Source organism: Macadamia integrifolia, chromosome 4, assembly GCF_013358625.1.
Source record: "Macadamia integrifolia cultivar HAES 741 chromosome 4, SCU_Mint_v3, whole genome shotgun sequence".
NCBI lineage: Eukaryota > Viridiplantae > Streptophyta > Magnoliopsida > Proteales > Proteaceae > Macadamia > Macadamia integrifolia.
The window spans coordinates 27,091,798-27,105,679 of NC_056560.1; the positions used below are offsets into that span (position 1 = coordinate 27,091,798).

Consider the following 13,882-nt stretch of genomic DNA (forward strand, 5'->3'; position numbering starts at 1 on the left):
GTGATGAATATAAGTGCAATCGAAATTCCTGGGGAGTTATACATTTGTGTATTGATAAAACCACTCACTATTTCTTGAAGCTTGATCTCTCCCCTAGAAAAGAAGATGGTCCTGCACAGAAGTGAGAATGACACAAAATAAAGAAATTTGATTTGATAGCATGTACTACATTTATCCTAAAATTCTTATACCATATGCTAGAATTTTCAGCAAACTTGTGTCCTCCAATGAAGTGGTGAGAGAACTAGGTACTCCATGGATCACAATCAAGGGTAGGGGTGTCAAAAAAGCCCGATCAACTAATACCCGCCCCTGAGCCCGAACAAGGCCTAGGCTTGGGTTGAGTTAAGAAACCTTAAGATTGGACTTAGGTTTGAAGAAACCCAGCCAACCCAGTCCATTGACACCCCTAATCAAGGGCCATCCCTCTGGGTATTCCCCCACCTATTCTCAATCAACTGTATATTATACTGAAACAGTGAATAATTAAGCTACCTTTGAGATGAAATAGTTTAGATTATCCTTTTTTTTTAGAGGCTCTTATGTGAACAGTAATTAACTATATAATAATACAAACATGGGGTTGGTTACTTTTTAGACAGATTAATCAGTATTATATGATGGAAGAAATTAATTACAACTTTTCAAGGTACCATCACAGTTACGTAGTCCTTCCCCTCCCCTTAAATCTTAATGACCTCAATCATTAATTCTCAAGAAACTAGGAGACCCTACCTCCCATACATCAACTCTTTCTCTTGAGGCTCTCAAGTAAAAAACTTAAAACCCTCAACTTAAAAGTCATAAACCCATGAAGGGTTCAGAGTCAGACAAGCCTGCGAATCATCAAACATATAAAAATAGAGAGAGTACATGAGACTAAGTATCTCGAGCAACGAGTCTTTAATTAATGAATCATCTCATTCATAACTTTATTTTTCAACTAATTAATTAAGAGAGACAATTCGGCACAGAACAAGAAGGAACCTTTATTCTTTTGCCCAACATTTGGAATTTCAAAGCCTTCCATTCCCTAAACTAAACTGGTTTTAGAAAGGGTGAATGTAACTCTTGCAGTAAATAAGCACGGGAGCAAAAAGTATGATTATTAAGGCTATGTTTGGCTTCTAATATTACTTATATAAATAATGCATTTTGGTCTAGTCTTGGCATCGCTTACGTCAATCTAAAGCATGCTTTCGTTCCATTTTAGAAACTCGAGGTCTTTTCCGTTAATTTAAAATGTATACATTAGCACCTTCTCTCTTTTAAATGAAACAGTAACAAAGATGGTATCAGAATAAAAAAATCTAGTGTTTCGACACATAAAAAATACATACACATGGATCAAGATTATAGGTGGAGACAAAATTAAAATCACATTTGCTTAAAACAAAACCTTACACTTCCATATTGTTTTAGAGAACTTTTGATTACGTCAATCCAAAGCATGCTTTAGTAGCAAGTCGAGGTACACTTTGGAGTATGAACAGTTAAATATGGTTCAATGATAAAACAAAAATAATTCCCATAATTCGCATCAGGAGCATAGCCAGTGGGCCCAGGGCTATTGTTCAGACTTCAGAGTTATATATGATAATGTAGAAAGTACCATCCCGGACCCATACGAATCATAACATAATATAAAGTTTGTCATAAATTTCATCAATATGTAGAATTTCTTAAAAGGACTTGTTAGGTGACTTAGGTTGATCATTATTTACATCGTTTTATGAAACTTTCTTGAGAAGATCATCTCCTTGGGTCTGGTTATTTTTTGACTATTTAATTGTTCTTGTAGTTTGGATGACTAAACTCGGACTGGAATTGATTGAATCGGCCGAATCAATTGGAATCGATTGAGATTGATCTCGATTAAACCTGATTCTATGTAATACAGAATTTGACCGTGTTAGGGTAAGCCATAATGATTGTGCCCTTGTCAGGTGGCCTAAGAGGTATGAAGCTGATGGGAGAAAACTAAACTAAGATGCTTAGCCCAAACCCAGCCTTAGGGCCAAGTTGGGTAGAGATATCTCAACCTAGGGTCAACCCTGCTGGGCTCAGCCCTACCTTGATTGTTTTTTATTAGGCTGAGTTGGTCTTGATTGATCCGACTTTACTATGGTTGGGGTGACCCAATTTTTTTTTTTTTTTTGGGTTCTTATTTGCACTAAAGAGAGAGAGAGAGAGAGAGAGAGAGAGAGAGAGAGAGAGAGAATAGGATGCATCAATCCTTCTTACAAATAATCCTAAGAACTTAATGCCAAACATAATATGTAACAATTAATATATAATTGGGTAGTAGAATGCTCCTTGGTTGCGTGGATCTTGCTCTTTAGACTAAAATCCTCTGCACTGAGCGATGAGTAACAATGAGAATCCCACAGCTAGGAGGGCTTCGGCATACATCTCAGCCGTTGGATACTCACTACCACTTACTACCTGCCCACAGACGATATTTGTGCTTGCTCTACCCCCTCCCCCTCCTTTTATGGAAAGGGTAAGAACTAAACAATTTGTGTCTTACTTGCCCATTAAAAACACTTGCTTGAAATCTCACTTATCAAATTCCATTGTACAAGAAAACTTTTTTTTTTTTTTTTTTTTTTTTTTTTTTTTTACGAATTGACCATGATATATCTGATCCATGCATAATATCATGAAAATTAGATCACGTTTGGTTCTATTGTAACAAAAGATTCATTTTCTATGTGAAAAATACTCGTATCAATATTTATGATCTTATGTAAGAACAATTACTTATCAACACCGTTATCAATACAAAAATCCTCATCCATTGTTAATGCCCATATCCACCCCCTCATTGGCCCTCACCTAAGTCAGCTGAAAAGCCCAACCCATAACCTGTCCAAGCTCAAGTTTGGTGGGGCGCGGCTCGGGTTCACAGGTTTCGGGAGAGACATGAAAGTTGGTTTTTGTCCAAGATACTAATAATGACGGCTTAACCCAAACACGAGCCTGAACCGTTGACACCAGTGTCCTAAACTTTTAATCAATGCTTATAGATGGCATTAAAAAGTAAGAAATCTCCTACAATTTTGTGCTAATTATCTCTCTTGACTCTTTCTCTTTGTATTGGGTATCCCGTATCCCATCAGAGGTATCTGATGATGCCCTGTTACAACCGTACCCTGAACCAAAGCATCTTATCTATAGTCCATACACAGATATGTATGTAACATCAGGTCTTAACTCTTACCCAGTTTGAGTCCCTGCCATCAATGCCAAAACTAGGGGTCACCACCACCACCTGCCACTGAGCCTTCTTTTTCGGGTGCTCAATCCATTCCCAGACTTCAAGGCTCAGTTTTTTAAAGTCCCTTTAAAGTTTCATCTTTTGTTTGTAAACACTGTGTTTTGGAATTGGTAATGAAAGGAAAAGTTGTTTGCTCCCAAAAGAGAAAAATTACAGAAAAAAAGTGAAAAGAAGAAGAAGAAGAAGAAGAGAGTCTGTGTGAGGAGTGAGGAGTGAGGAGTGAGGAGTGAGAACTGTGTGGAGAGCATGGGACAAAAGCCAAAATAAAGATGAAAAGGAGCCGTTTTTGTTTCTGGAAGACTGACATTACCGGCTGCAGGCAGTGGTCGGTGCCAAGGTCGACCGCCGCACCTGCTCCACAGACAGCACGCGAGGTAACCTGAGTACGGGCCACAACAGGTCACCGGGTCCTATAGATTCCACGCATTCACCTCGATCTCGTCTCCCTCGCACGCCCAACCTCTTCCCCATTTCTTTTTTCTCTCTTTCTCTCTGTCTCTCACACAGACTCTCACACATCCCTCTCCTTCTACCCTTTAAATTCTGGACCCCATTTCTCTCCCTTCCGCCCACAATCCCCAAACCCTTAAACCCTTCGACGAAAAGATCAAAAAACTGCTCTTACATTTCTCTTCCGCTTTCACTCTAGCTTGTTAATTGAGCTCAAATCATTCGTCAAAACGGGTCTGCCGCTGTGGATGCTTGGGTTCGGCGCGGATCGCTTGCGAGCCGACATGAATCGTTTACTTTCCTTATTATTCCACCAGGGAGTACTGGATGAGCAATTCTTGCAGCTCCAGCAGCTCCAAGATGAGACCTCTCCGAATTTCGTCTCTGAGGTCGTCAACATCTTCTTCCATGAGTCTGAGAAGCTCTTAAGGAATCTCAGGGGAATGCTGTAAGTACCCATCTCCCTAATTTAATTTTCCCACTTGGGTTTCCAAGTTTTCTAATTTTCATTAACATGGACAGGTCGGATAGGGAGTTCTCAGACTATCAGAAGATGGGAATACATCTTAACCAGTTCATGGGTAGTAGTTCCAGCATTGGAGCCAAGAGGGTCAGAAATGTATGTGTTGCCTTTCGTTCTGCTTCAGAGCAAAACAACAGAGCTGGGTGGGTTGATTTGTGCATTGCTGCAATACCCATTAATTTCTTCTGTTCTGTTAGAAAGAAAAAAAAAAAAAAAAAAAGTGTTCTTTAATTCAGTTTTAATTAATATGAGTTTCTGCAAATGGGTTACAGATGCTTGCGAGCTTTAGAGTTGTTGGAGCATGAATACTGCTATCTCAAGAATAGATTACACGAACTGTTCCAAGTAAATATATAAGGAGATCTGTTTCCTTTAATTATGTTCTTAATTGTCAATTTGAATCATCATTCTTAATTGTCAATTTGAATCATCAACTCATTTATGATTTCATGATGCAGATAGAACAGCAACGCGTGATGGCAGCTGGAGTTTGGTATCCAATACAACAGGACTGAGACGATTCGACACTTACTGATACATACTGTTTGAGATTCGTGGAATCTATTAATCAGAAAATCTCGAAGTTTTTGAGTCTCAATTACTCGATCAGTAGTCACAGGAGAAAGAAGAGAAGAGAAGAGAAGAGAAGGGAAGAGGGTCGATCCAACGCCTTTGTCATTACTGTTTCTGGTAGATTTTATACCATGAATGACGCTTACTCGTGTTGTACTGGTGAAACGGAAATGGTGTGGTACATGTAACTGCAACTGTGCTTCTAATATCAATATATCCACTTTGTCATTAATGGTTACAATAACTTCTAACACTCGTCTCAGTCTGTCATTTAGCAGAGAACCATTATTATCTCCATAGATATATATACTGATCACAAGGATAACATGATCTCTCTCTCTCTCTCTCTCTCTCTCTCTCTCTCTGTTGAAAGTGAAATTTTGACTAAGCTGGTAATGGTCTAATTGGAGCAGTTCTAAGGCTCCATTCAACGGAATCTAATCCATACCAGTTTAGAGATAAGCATGTTCTAAATTTGAAAGAGCTGGGTGTTGATTGTAATGGGCTTTGGCCTTTTCTTCTTCTGCTCCTCTTAAGCATATCTCTTTCGAGAATTTAAATAAAAAAAAAAAAAAAAAAAGAAGAAGCTTGCAGAATGGAACCCACTTAGGCTATAACCTATTGGTGAAAATGGAGCCCTCTCTTTCGTTTTTTCTTGGATAGGGCAGCATCTAAATGTCCTGGGTAGGCAGCCTAAGAAATGGAAACTTCATTTCTTTTCTTGGGTTCACAAATATTCTCCGTATTTTTTCAAAACACCTTTTAAGATTTCATTTCTTTTACAGGCAACAAGGTTGCGGCTTAGAAATCAGCTAAATTTAAGGCCCATTTGATAATATTTCTACCGTTTCTGTGTCCAAAAACGTTGGAAACATATATTCACGTTTCTAGGAACATAAACGGATTTTTAGGTATTGATAAACCTTGTTTCTGGAAACATTTCTTGTAGATTTTTTTTTTTAGAGAATATAATGGAAATATATATTGTCTAAGCCGTCGCAGGGAGTCTCTAATTTGAACCTTAATTGCCATGATTTCACCGTAATCTTCATAAAGCAAAACATTTTTTTTTATCTCTCCCGTGGCTGGTTTCTGCAAGAGAAAGCAAGGAGTGACCAGAAAGAAAGGGAAAGAGAAGGATGGGAAGGGAAGGGGAGAGATGCCTAGCGTCGCTATGAAGCTCTATAGTGTATTCTTCAAATTTCTCCTTAAACACCGTTTGTAGAACTGTATCCAAGCCTCTTTTGATGATAACAGCCCTTTCGGTGTCACTAAATGGCCCGAAAAATCAGTCGCCGCAGCAAAGCCTTCTTTCATTGATGGTGTTGCTACCAAAGACATCCACATTGATTCTTTAACCTCTCTCTCTGTTTGTATCTTTCTACCTGACACCTGCCTCGCCACCTCCGAATCGGATTTAGATGCCCAATCTAGGGCAAGGGTCAGGACTTCTTCCAGGTCCTTTGATCCGGATTCCTCACATGCTTCCGTCAATGCCCATCATAATAACAACCGTTGTAACAGCTATGGCCCCTCCACATCTCCCACGCCTGCAGCCAACACGGCTGATTAGATCAGCAGGAGCAGCTATGCTGGTAGTAGCCAAACTGAGAGCTTGATTTCGAAATAGGAGATGGGAGCTTACAGGGGCTATGCACCTTCCTTGGAGAATAAGCAACATTCTTTTTGTAAGTTGCCAGTAATGTTGCAATTTCATGGTGGAGGGTTTGTTACCAGCAGCAATGACTTCCAGAACTTCGTTATCCATGGCTGTCTCCCAACTCCCAATTTGTTGTAGAGACACATTTCGAATGTCCAGAACTTCGTTATCAATGTTATAGCTCTCAATTATCACATTTCGAATGTCCAGGATCAATGCTGAATGTAGAGAATGGAGAATTGCTAAGGCTTCTGCAATGGAAGGGGGGGGGGGGATAAAGAATCTAGAAATCATTCTAAGGATAAATACTAGCTCCATTTCTGACTTGGTAAAAAAGACCTTTAATAAGAAGGTCCCTAACACCAATAATTGATTTTCATCCCCAAGAGGCACTAGACGGACACTTGGCTGAGAGGAAGGATAGGAATGGGAAGTATTTTGCTTTCATCAACCGCCCCCATGGAGTTAGATTTGGGAAAAGAAGAGACCAACATTTTTAGCCAGTACTGCTTGATTCATGGGACTTGAAAGATTTAAATTAAGACCTCCACTGCGTTTGGGTTGGCAAATAGAGGTTTAATATGCATTCATTTTGAACTTTGTACTGTATTTTTTAAGTTTTTTAAAATGAGTCGAAAGATTCAAAACACCTCAATATATGTTTTGATTACAAAGGTTTTGGTTCCCACATAGATGCACGGTTTTCCTTCACATGCATGGTTTTAAGCTATCAAAAGAAGTGGCGGTTGACTGGCTGGTGGACCAGCTGAGTCTAGACAAATTAAGGCTCTGTTTGGTATGCATTCCCATTATGAGAATGTGCATTTTCATTCTGAAAATACAGAATGTGTTCTTAACTGAGAATGAGAACATTGTTTGGATAAAATGTTTGTTTAAAATGCATTTTTTATGTGAGAATGCTCAGACATTTTATCAAACACCTCATGGACGAAATCTCTTTAGTGAAAATCCCAGACAATATTACATCAATAACTCACAAATAAAAATATAAAATTTTGATTGGTTCCTTAGTTAGTATTGCTTACATCAAACCCGTAAAGATCGCGAGGAAAATAGGAGATTCTAGGATTTTGGATTCAAGAGAAGATCTTAAGAAGGAGAAAAACTGAAAAAGAGAGATTTGGGGCGAGAGAAACGGTTTTTAGAGAGAGAAAGAAAAATATTTTTTGGAGATTTGTAAGAATGAGACGTTATTCCTTGGGAGAGAAGGTGTCTTTCATAAGATTAGTGGTGGAGCTATTTTCATCGGGGTTGCGCCAAGAGCTAAAGAATGGAGAATGCAGAATGGGAAAATATCATATTCCAGAATGGGCGGCATTCTTAGCCGTGTTCTAAAATGCTTACCAAACAATGGTTTTATCAATCCAGAACGTGTTCTTGATCCAAAATACATTCCAAAAATGCATACCAAACACAACCTAAGCTTCCCAAGAACAGAGCTTTTTTGGTTTTTACGGCTGTTGGGAAGAGCTGATCAACCAAGTTTTAAAAAAATAAATGCAGGAATCACTTTCCCATGTGGGGCTATTAATTGGATAGGTATATTTAATAAACACCTTCCTCTAAATAAATATATGATGAATTTGGTTGTTGGAAATCATTTTGAGTGCTTTCTCAACTCCCATATATATTCTCTTCAAACTCTCTCCCTCACTCTTGTTTCTACACATTTTTTTTTTTTTCCATCAACTTGTTGAACACTATTACTTTGTAAACTCTCGACATGTCTCATATTACCAAAAAAAAAAATCAACGACATGTCTTAAGAGTTGAGTGCAACAATTACTAGTAGGACCTATTTGGGTTGTATCTTGAAGGTCGAATCAGATTTGCATTATAAAAGGCGAGTACGATTATCTTTAGAAGAGTGACCAATGACATATTTCAACCCACCTTCATACATTGTGTAAAGTATTCAGATCACAATAAGCAGTGTTCGTGATTGTGTGATTGATTCACATATTCACTACTAACATTTTGGTGGATGAGAAACAAAAATTTACAAAAAAAAATAAAATAAAATTACATGAGGATTAACCATACAAACTGGCATTCCCATTTAAGATTAATAAACTTGGTTCAAGGGTCTTTCTCAATCATTTTTCTTTTTCCCATGATTAACATCAAGTCCCCCATATTACCCTGAAGAAATTACTTTGACTCGTTTACTAGGGTTCTCTTCCCAGAGTTCCATGCCTCAAAACAACAATAAAGAGGCGTTTAATTTGACTTCTACTTGAGGGCCTTAGGCCACTAGGGATGCTTAACCTTGCAAACTTTAGAAAATGTATTTTCTTGGGAGAGGGTTCTCAATCTGAACAAAGGATATTGAGGAGCACAACAATGAAGCATAACAGAATGGATTCGTACGGAGGAGGGCAGCAAAGGAAGGCAGAGATGGCAGAGAGCCAGCTAACTTTAATAGGCGGCTCCAACAACATATATATATATATATATATATATATATTCTGAAATGGGAGGTGAAAAGCTTTCAATTGGAGTCAAGGTTCTAAAACTTGGACTCCATCAAGGCTGATATCAATCTGATACTAATCCAGATCGACTTAGATCAGATCATGTCGAATAGATTTACCTTTGCTCTTTAATAAAAACAGTTTTTTATTATATACTTACCCTTGGGCCAATACCAATCGTACCTAATCAAGTCGATTCTGACCGATCTAAGTTTTAGAATCATGATTGAAGTGTTTTTATTCACTTTTTCTCTATTGTATGAAGTTCAAAATGCCCTTGCCACTATTTTAGGAGTCTCAACCACCTTTCTGTTAATGAAATTACCATTGTTTAGGAGACTTATCAAACAAAATTCAACTATCATTGCCTCCAATTGCAGAGGAGCCAAATACAAAGCTAGTGAAGGGCCCTAGGCTGACCTAGGGAGATTTCTCTACCTAAGGAATGGGTTAATTAAGGTTTGAGGAATCAAAATTGAGTCTGATGAATTAGTTCAGCGCGATCCTCACTCTAGTTGATTCCTACCTCGCTTTGAATCCCCTAACACCTGTAATTTGAAACAACATTTACAGCTAGACAATGATTAAAATTGGGTCATACTTTCTTATCTGCAATAGAGAGAGTCCTCCCAGCAAAGAAATCTACAATAAAGTTAACAGACCTTGGAACATATGTGATCTTACATTCATCAAAAAAAAAAAAAAAAGATGAATAAAATAATCAATAATCCGCGGCCAAATCCTTAGGCATACTTGCAAGTATTAAATCACCTATTATTATTTTTATTTTTATTTTTTTTATTACTAACGACAAGTATCCAGGCCTTTGGCTTAACTAATCCCACGGGCTCATACTGACCCCACAATCGCATGAACCTAGTCATACCTGAATTGAATAAGAATCATTAAATTTTCACCGAAAGCAATAAAAAACACTAAACACCTCCTGTATAAATGATGCAAATGAGGCAAGAGGAGTCAAACTCAAAAGCACACTTCTTGAGGCGAAGATCCTTTGTCATAAAAACTTCCCCGATGGCTGATGCCTCACAAATTAAAACTATTCATCGAAAGGAAACGGATCTTAAACAGCCACGTAAAGTTGTCCCCTTGGTGATAAAAAAGAACAAAACCCAAGCCACCTCATTTCTTCTCTAGATCATATGAAGCATCGCAATTGAGCTTATAGCAATCAATACGTAGAGTCCAAACTGAGCTCCGCACAGTTAAGTCAATAGAATATTAAAAAAATCAATGAGACTCACCTCTTGTAGCAAGATTTCTCTTAGGCTATGTTTGGTTGTAAGGGAAATAAAAGGGAAAGGAAGCAAAATTTTCATATTTTAAAAAGAAAATATATGTAATCATTACCTTTTTAAGTATGAAAATTTCACTTCCCTTCCCTTTAAATTTTCATTGCAACCAAACGGAGCCTTAAGTATATTTACTACAAACCTATAAAAATCACAAATTATTGAAAAATCTTTCCCTCTTCCTAATTTCAATTTCCACTGTTAGCCCCAATTCGAACAAATCCAATGGAGAGTGATCCCATTTCCTTCAGTTTGTCAAACCATAAAGAACTTTCTTATGGTCGAGCATTTTGATGCATATATAAGACCATCAATTGGTAAAGGAAATATCTTTGGGCCAGCATATGTTGGCCTCAATCCAGACTTATGGCAACAGTTCTTAAAGCCACTCCCCACAAATTTTGGCATTCCAATCTGTTAAATTTGTCTCAAATTTTTGACATGTTTTGAAGATTGACCCGATCTGACATATTTTGGTAGCGATCCGAATGGGAAATTTTTTGAGATCTGCTCAGAACCCATCACTGATCTGGTATGGGGGTGCGGGGGCTACGCCCCCACGGTATGGTTCGACCGGATAGACGGCGACCCAATGGGTTGACCCACGATTTGGAGTATATATAATGTACTGTTGCTTGTTGAGAAAGTCATTGTATTCCAGGGTTTTCACGCAGCTAGGGTTTCAGAGCGAGTTTTTCCTCGCCATTGCTAGGGTGTAATTTTTCTTCTCCATAGTGAACCATCTTCTTCTTCGCCTGAGGACGTAGCACACCACCCTGATGTGTGAACCTCGTTAAATCTCTGTCGTACGGATCTATTGTCTCTTTATTATTCATGATTTTTGGTGTTTGATCTAACACAATCCATTCCTCATACTTGCATCATCAGTGATTAGGGAGAAATTGCAAACTGGACAAACAGGCAACTTACCAGAAGTTTAGCTTATACGTCCAATTCCATGTTCTCAAATACCATATACACAGCTTAAACTGTCATAATCCACCTACAATTACAACATAAAAAAGAACTGTCCTACACATTACAACCATTACAACAAAATTCTGTTTTCGTGTAACAAGTTAACAATGGATCATTCCTTTTCTCATTGGAGGCCATGAAAGCTGAAAGCTGGTAGTGAATCTGCTTTAGACACCACACAACCTCATCCCAATACAATATATATAGTCTGAACCACGTAATATTCGAGGTCGTCTCACATTTCCCTAACATCCAAAAATGGAAAGGCTAACACCTCATTTTCTTCTCTTCAAAGTACACAAATAGGAGAAATGATACATAGCCCCAACTCCAATAACTTTTTGTTGAACACCAAAAACAAGAATGTTCGGCTACCTCTCTGGCATTGCAAATTTACTCAAGATTTTCCATTGAAAATATTGTGTAGAGATAAAAGAAGGCAAATGTAACTATTGCTTTTGGCGACGGAGAAACTCCCGCATCTGCATGTGTATCTCTGCCTTGACAACAAGACGCATTCTTTTTGGATCGTCCCATAATAATCCACCATTATCTCTTGCATAATCACAAGCTGCTTCAAAAACCTCCTGAAATGCCACAAGGCTGTCACCTCTCAAAACATTAAAAAAGGAAGAGAAAAATGAGATAGCAGGGGAAATAGATGAAGATGCTAGGACTGTTACTTTGGAGGGGAATTCATCGTAGAAATGTGCAGGAGTTGTCTCAACTCTGTTCATGTCAGTTTCCCACAGCCTAATCTGTCCACAGCAGGACATATTTCAGCCCACAGAAAAACAAAATGCACACGTCCAACATTCATACAATTTCTTAATTACAGGACAACGTATGTCCAAAAGCTTGTTGCCCGACACAAAATTCAATTAGTCAACCACTGCTGCAACAATTACAGATTCAGCTCAGCTTATCACAAGAGATGAACAATATCAGTCCACACAAATTTCTCAAATATTAGGGAGAAGGAGACCTGGTCTGTAACATTCTCTGGAATAGATGGAGTTCTCTCTGCAACACGAGGATGTGCATTCTGCTGAAGGAAAGAAATTATCTGCTGGTAGACAATTTCAGGAGTTAATATTTAATAGTCATAGGGAAAATAAGAAAGCTTCTAGAAGCATATGGCTATACATTCATTATTTTGTAAACACCACCATATCTTGAGAAGTCTGGTCGGAAAATATGTTGTCCATGCAGCAAACATGGAAGCAGATTATCCCAATGCCTGGATATACCAGAACCCAAAATCCTTCCTTACTATCATGTAAAGAATTTCTTCCTAGACAAATATTGTTCAAAGAAGATAGCCCATTTGTCAGATAGATAGGATCATCCAGGCCACTTTAGTTTTTGGGCCATTGAACAATTGATTACCTATGTGACATGCATCAAACAGATAGAATATGGCTGAGCAGGAATAGAGTTTCACAAGGAAAGCAGCATTATAAGCTTGTTCAAGTAAACCAGAACCTGACTGTTATACAGTGTTTTCATATCCCATTCATAATTTGTAACATCAGTGACAAAAAAATAATCTTGCACATCACCTCCCACATGAATCATAATAAAATATTTCCATACTAATGATAAAGGCACAGGCGGAAGGCAAAAATAAAATAAATAAAGTTTTAAGAGCCAAATTGTCCCAGAGGTTCTTATGGTATACAATCAGAAGATTTATGCAAATAAACCAGAAAACCCAAATACAAGATTATAACACTTGCCTGCTCAGCTGTAATGCCATTTTGAAATGCACTGTACAAGCTTTCTTTCGTTATTGCTCCAACTATAAGATTTGGAAGTTGATACTCAACCCTGTAAGTTTTTACAACAAAATCACCACTTGAAATTACAATCAAAGAAGAACTCCAATAAACAAATTACATGAAAGAAACTTCGAAAAGTTTGGCAAGGTATGACATACACATTATAAGGCAAACTAAAAGATGAATATGGGATTGAGTTGTACCCAGCAATAGATGGAAACTTGCATCTTTGAGCAGGTATGTTACTTGGGTTGAGCTAAAACAACCACAGGTTGTAAGGACATTGGCCAGGCTTGAGCAGTAAAATTGAAATCCAGGTTAAATATGTAGTCTTTTATGATGTTAGGCTAAATAATTACCAGTCATTACGTTTAACTTTAATGGCAGCTTTTTCCTTTCTTGAAATTCTTTCAGTAAAAAAACTTTAAAAAAAGGTTCTAAAGCATTTATTTTATTATTGCCAGGCATTCATACTTCACAATTATCAAAACATACATTAACTATTAAGAGCCGGATCTCTCTTCTCCCTTCATACTGCCTTCACTTCTCTTCATTCCTTTTTCACCCCAAAATCTCCAAACCCAAACCACTTTCTCCTCCTCCCTGGAGGGTCATGCTTAGCAATTATGGAGTAGAAGTTACCTGGAGATTTTGGGGATTTTACACCCTCTCCCTGTTGCATCAACAGCCTCAAACCTCACACCAGACTTGCCAGACCAAATCAACTCAGGTTGAGGACTGGGTTGTTTCTGGTTACGGGCAAAGTGTTCTGCTCCTATTTTGGTTGGCCATAAACTCCAAACCTCACCCCCGCCCCCACCCCCCCACC

The 13,882-nt window shown here is 38.1% G+C and overlaps 2 protein-coding genes across 3 annotated transcripts in view; one reads left to right on the plus strand and one right to left on the minus strand.

Moving 5' to 3' along the window:
* The first annotated feature begins 3,254 nt into the window (after positions 1 to 3,254).
* On the plus strand, positions 3,255 to 5,058 carry LOC122076129 (pseudo histidine-containing phosphotransfer protein 6). Its single transcript, XM_042641422.1, has 4 exons — positions 3,255 to 4,178; positions 4,253 to 4,396; positions 4,526 to 4,598; positions 4,712 to 5,058. Exons 1-4 carry the CDS (start codon positions 3,979 to 3,981, stop codon positions 4,766 to 4,768), a joined length of 474 nt encoding a protein of 157 aa, XP_042497356.1. The 5' UTR covers positions 3,255 to 3,978; the 3' UTR covers positions 4,769 to 5,058.
* Positions 5,059 to 11,220: 6,162 nt separating this feature from the next.
* The window catches only part of LOC122077315 (general transcription and DNA repair factor IIH subunit TFB2), an 18,052-nt gene continuing 15,390 nt past the window's right edge, over positions 11,221 to 13,882 (minus strand). Inside the window, exons 13-16 of one of the 2 annotated variants that reach the window (XM_042643230.1) lie at positions 13,012 to 13,102; positions 12,258 to 12,338; positions 11,956 to 12,030; positions 11,221 to 11,859 (exon numbers count right to left, since the gene is read on the minus strand). In XM_042643230.1, coding sequence (XP_042499164.1) covers positions 11,722 to 11,859; positions 11,956 to 12,030; positions 12,258 to 12,338; positions 13,012 to 13,102 — 385 coding nt within the window. In that variant the 3' untranslated portion in view covers positions 11,221 to 11,721. Of the gene's footprint in view, positions 11,876 to 11,955; positions 12,031 to 12,257; positions 12,339 to 13,011; positions 13,103 to 13,882 lie in introns of both variants that reach the window. The other variant, XM_042643231.1, reaches the window with a different exon arrangement.

What these genes read in the sequence shown, in the direction of transcription:
- LOC122076129 (XM_042641422.1), top strand. Translation starts at nt 3,979, where the DNA reads ATGCTTGGGTTCGGCGCGGATCGCTTGCGAGCCGACATGAATCGTTTA. An exon ending in AGGAATCTCAGGGGAATGCT is followed by an intron (nt 4,179 to 4,252) that starts GTAAGTACCCAT and finishes TAACATGGACAG; the next exon opens with GTCGGATAGGGAGTTCTCAG. An exon ending in GATTACACGAACTGTTCCAA is followed by an intron (nt 4,599 to 4,711) that starts GTAAATATATAA and finishes TTCATGATGCAG; the next exon opens with ATAGAACAGCAACGCGTGAT.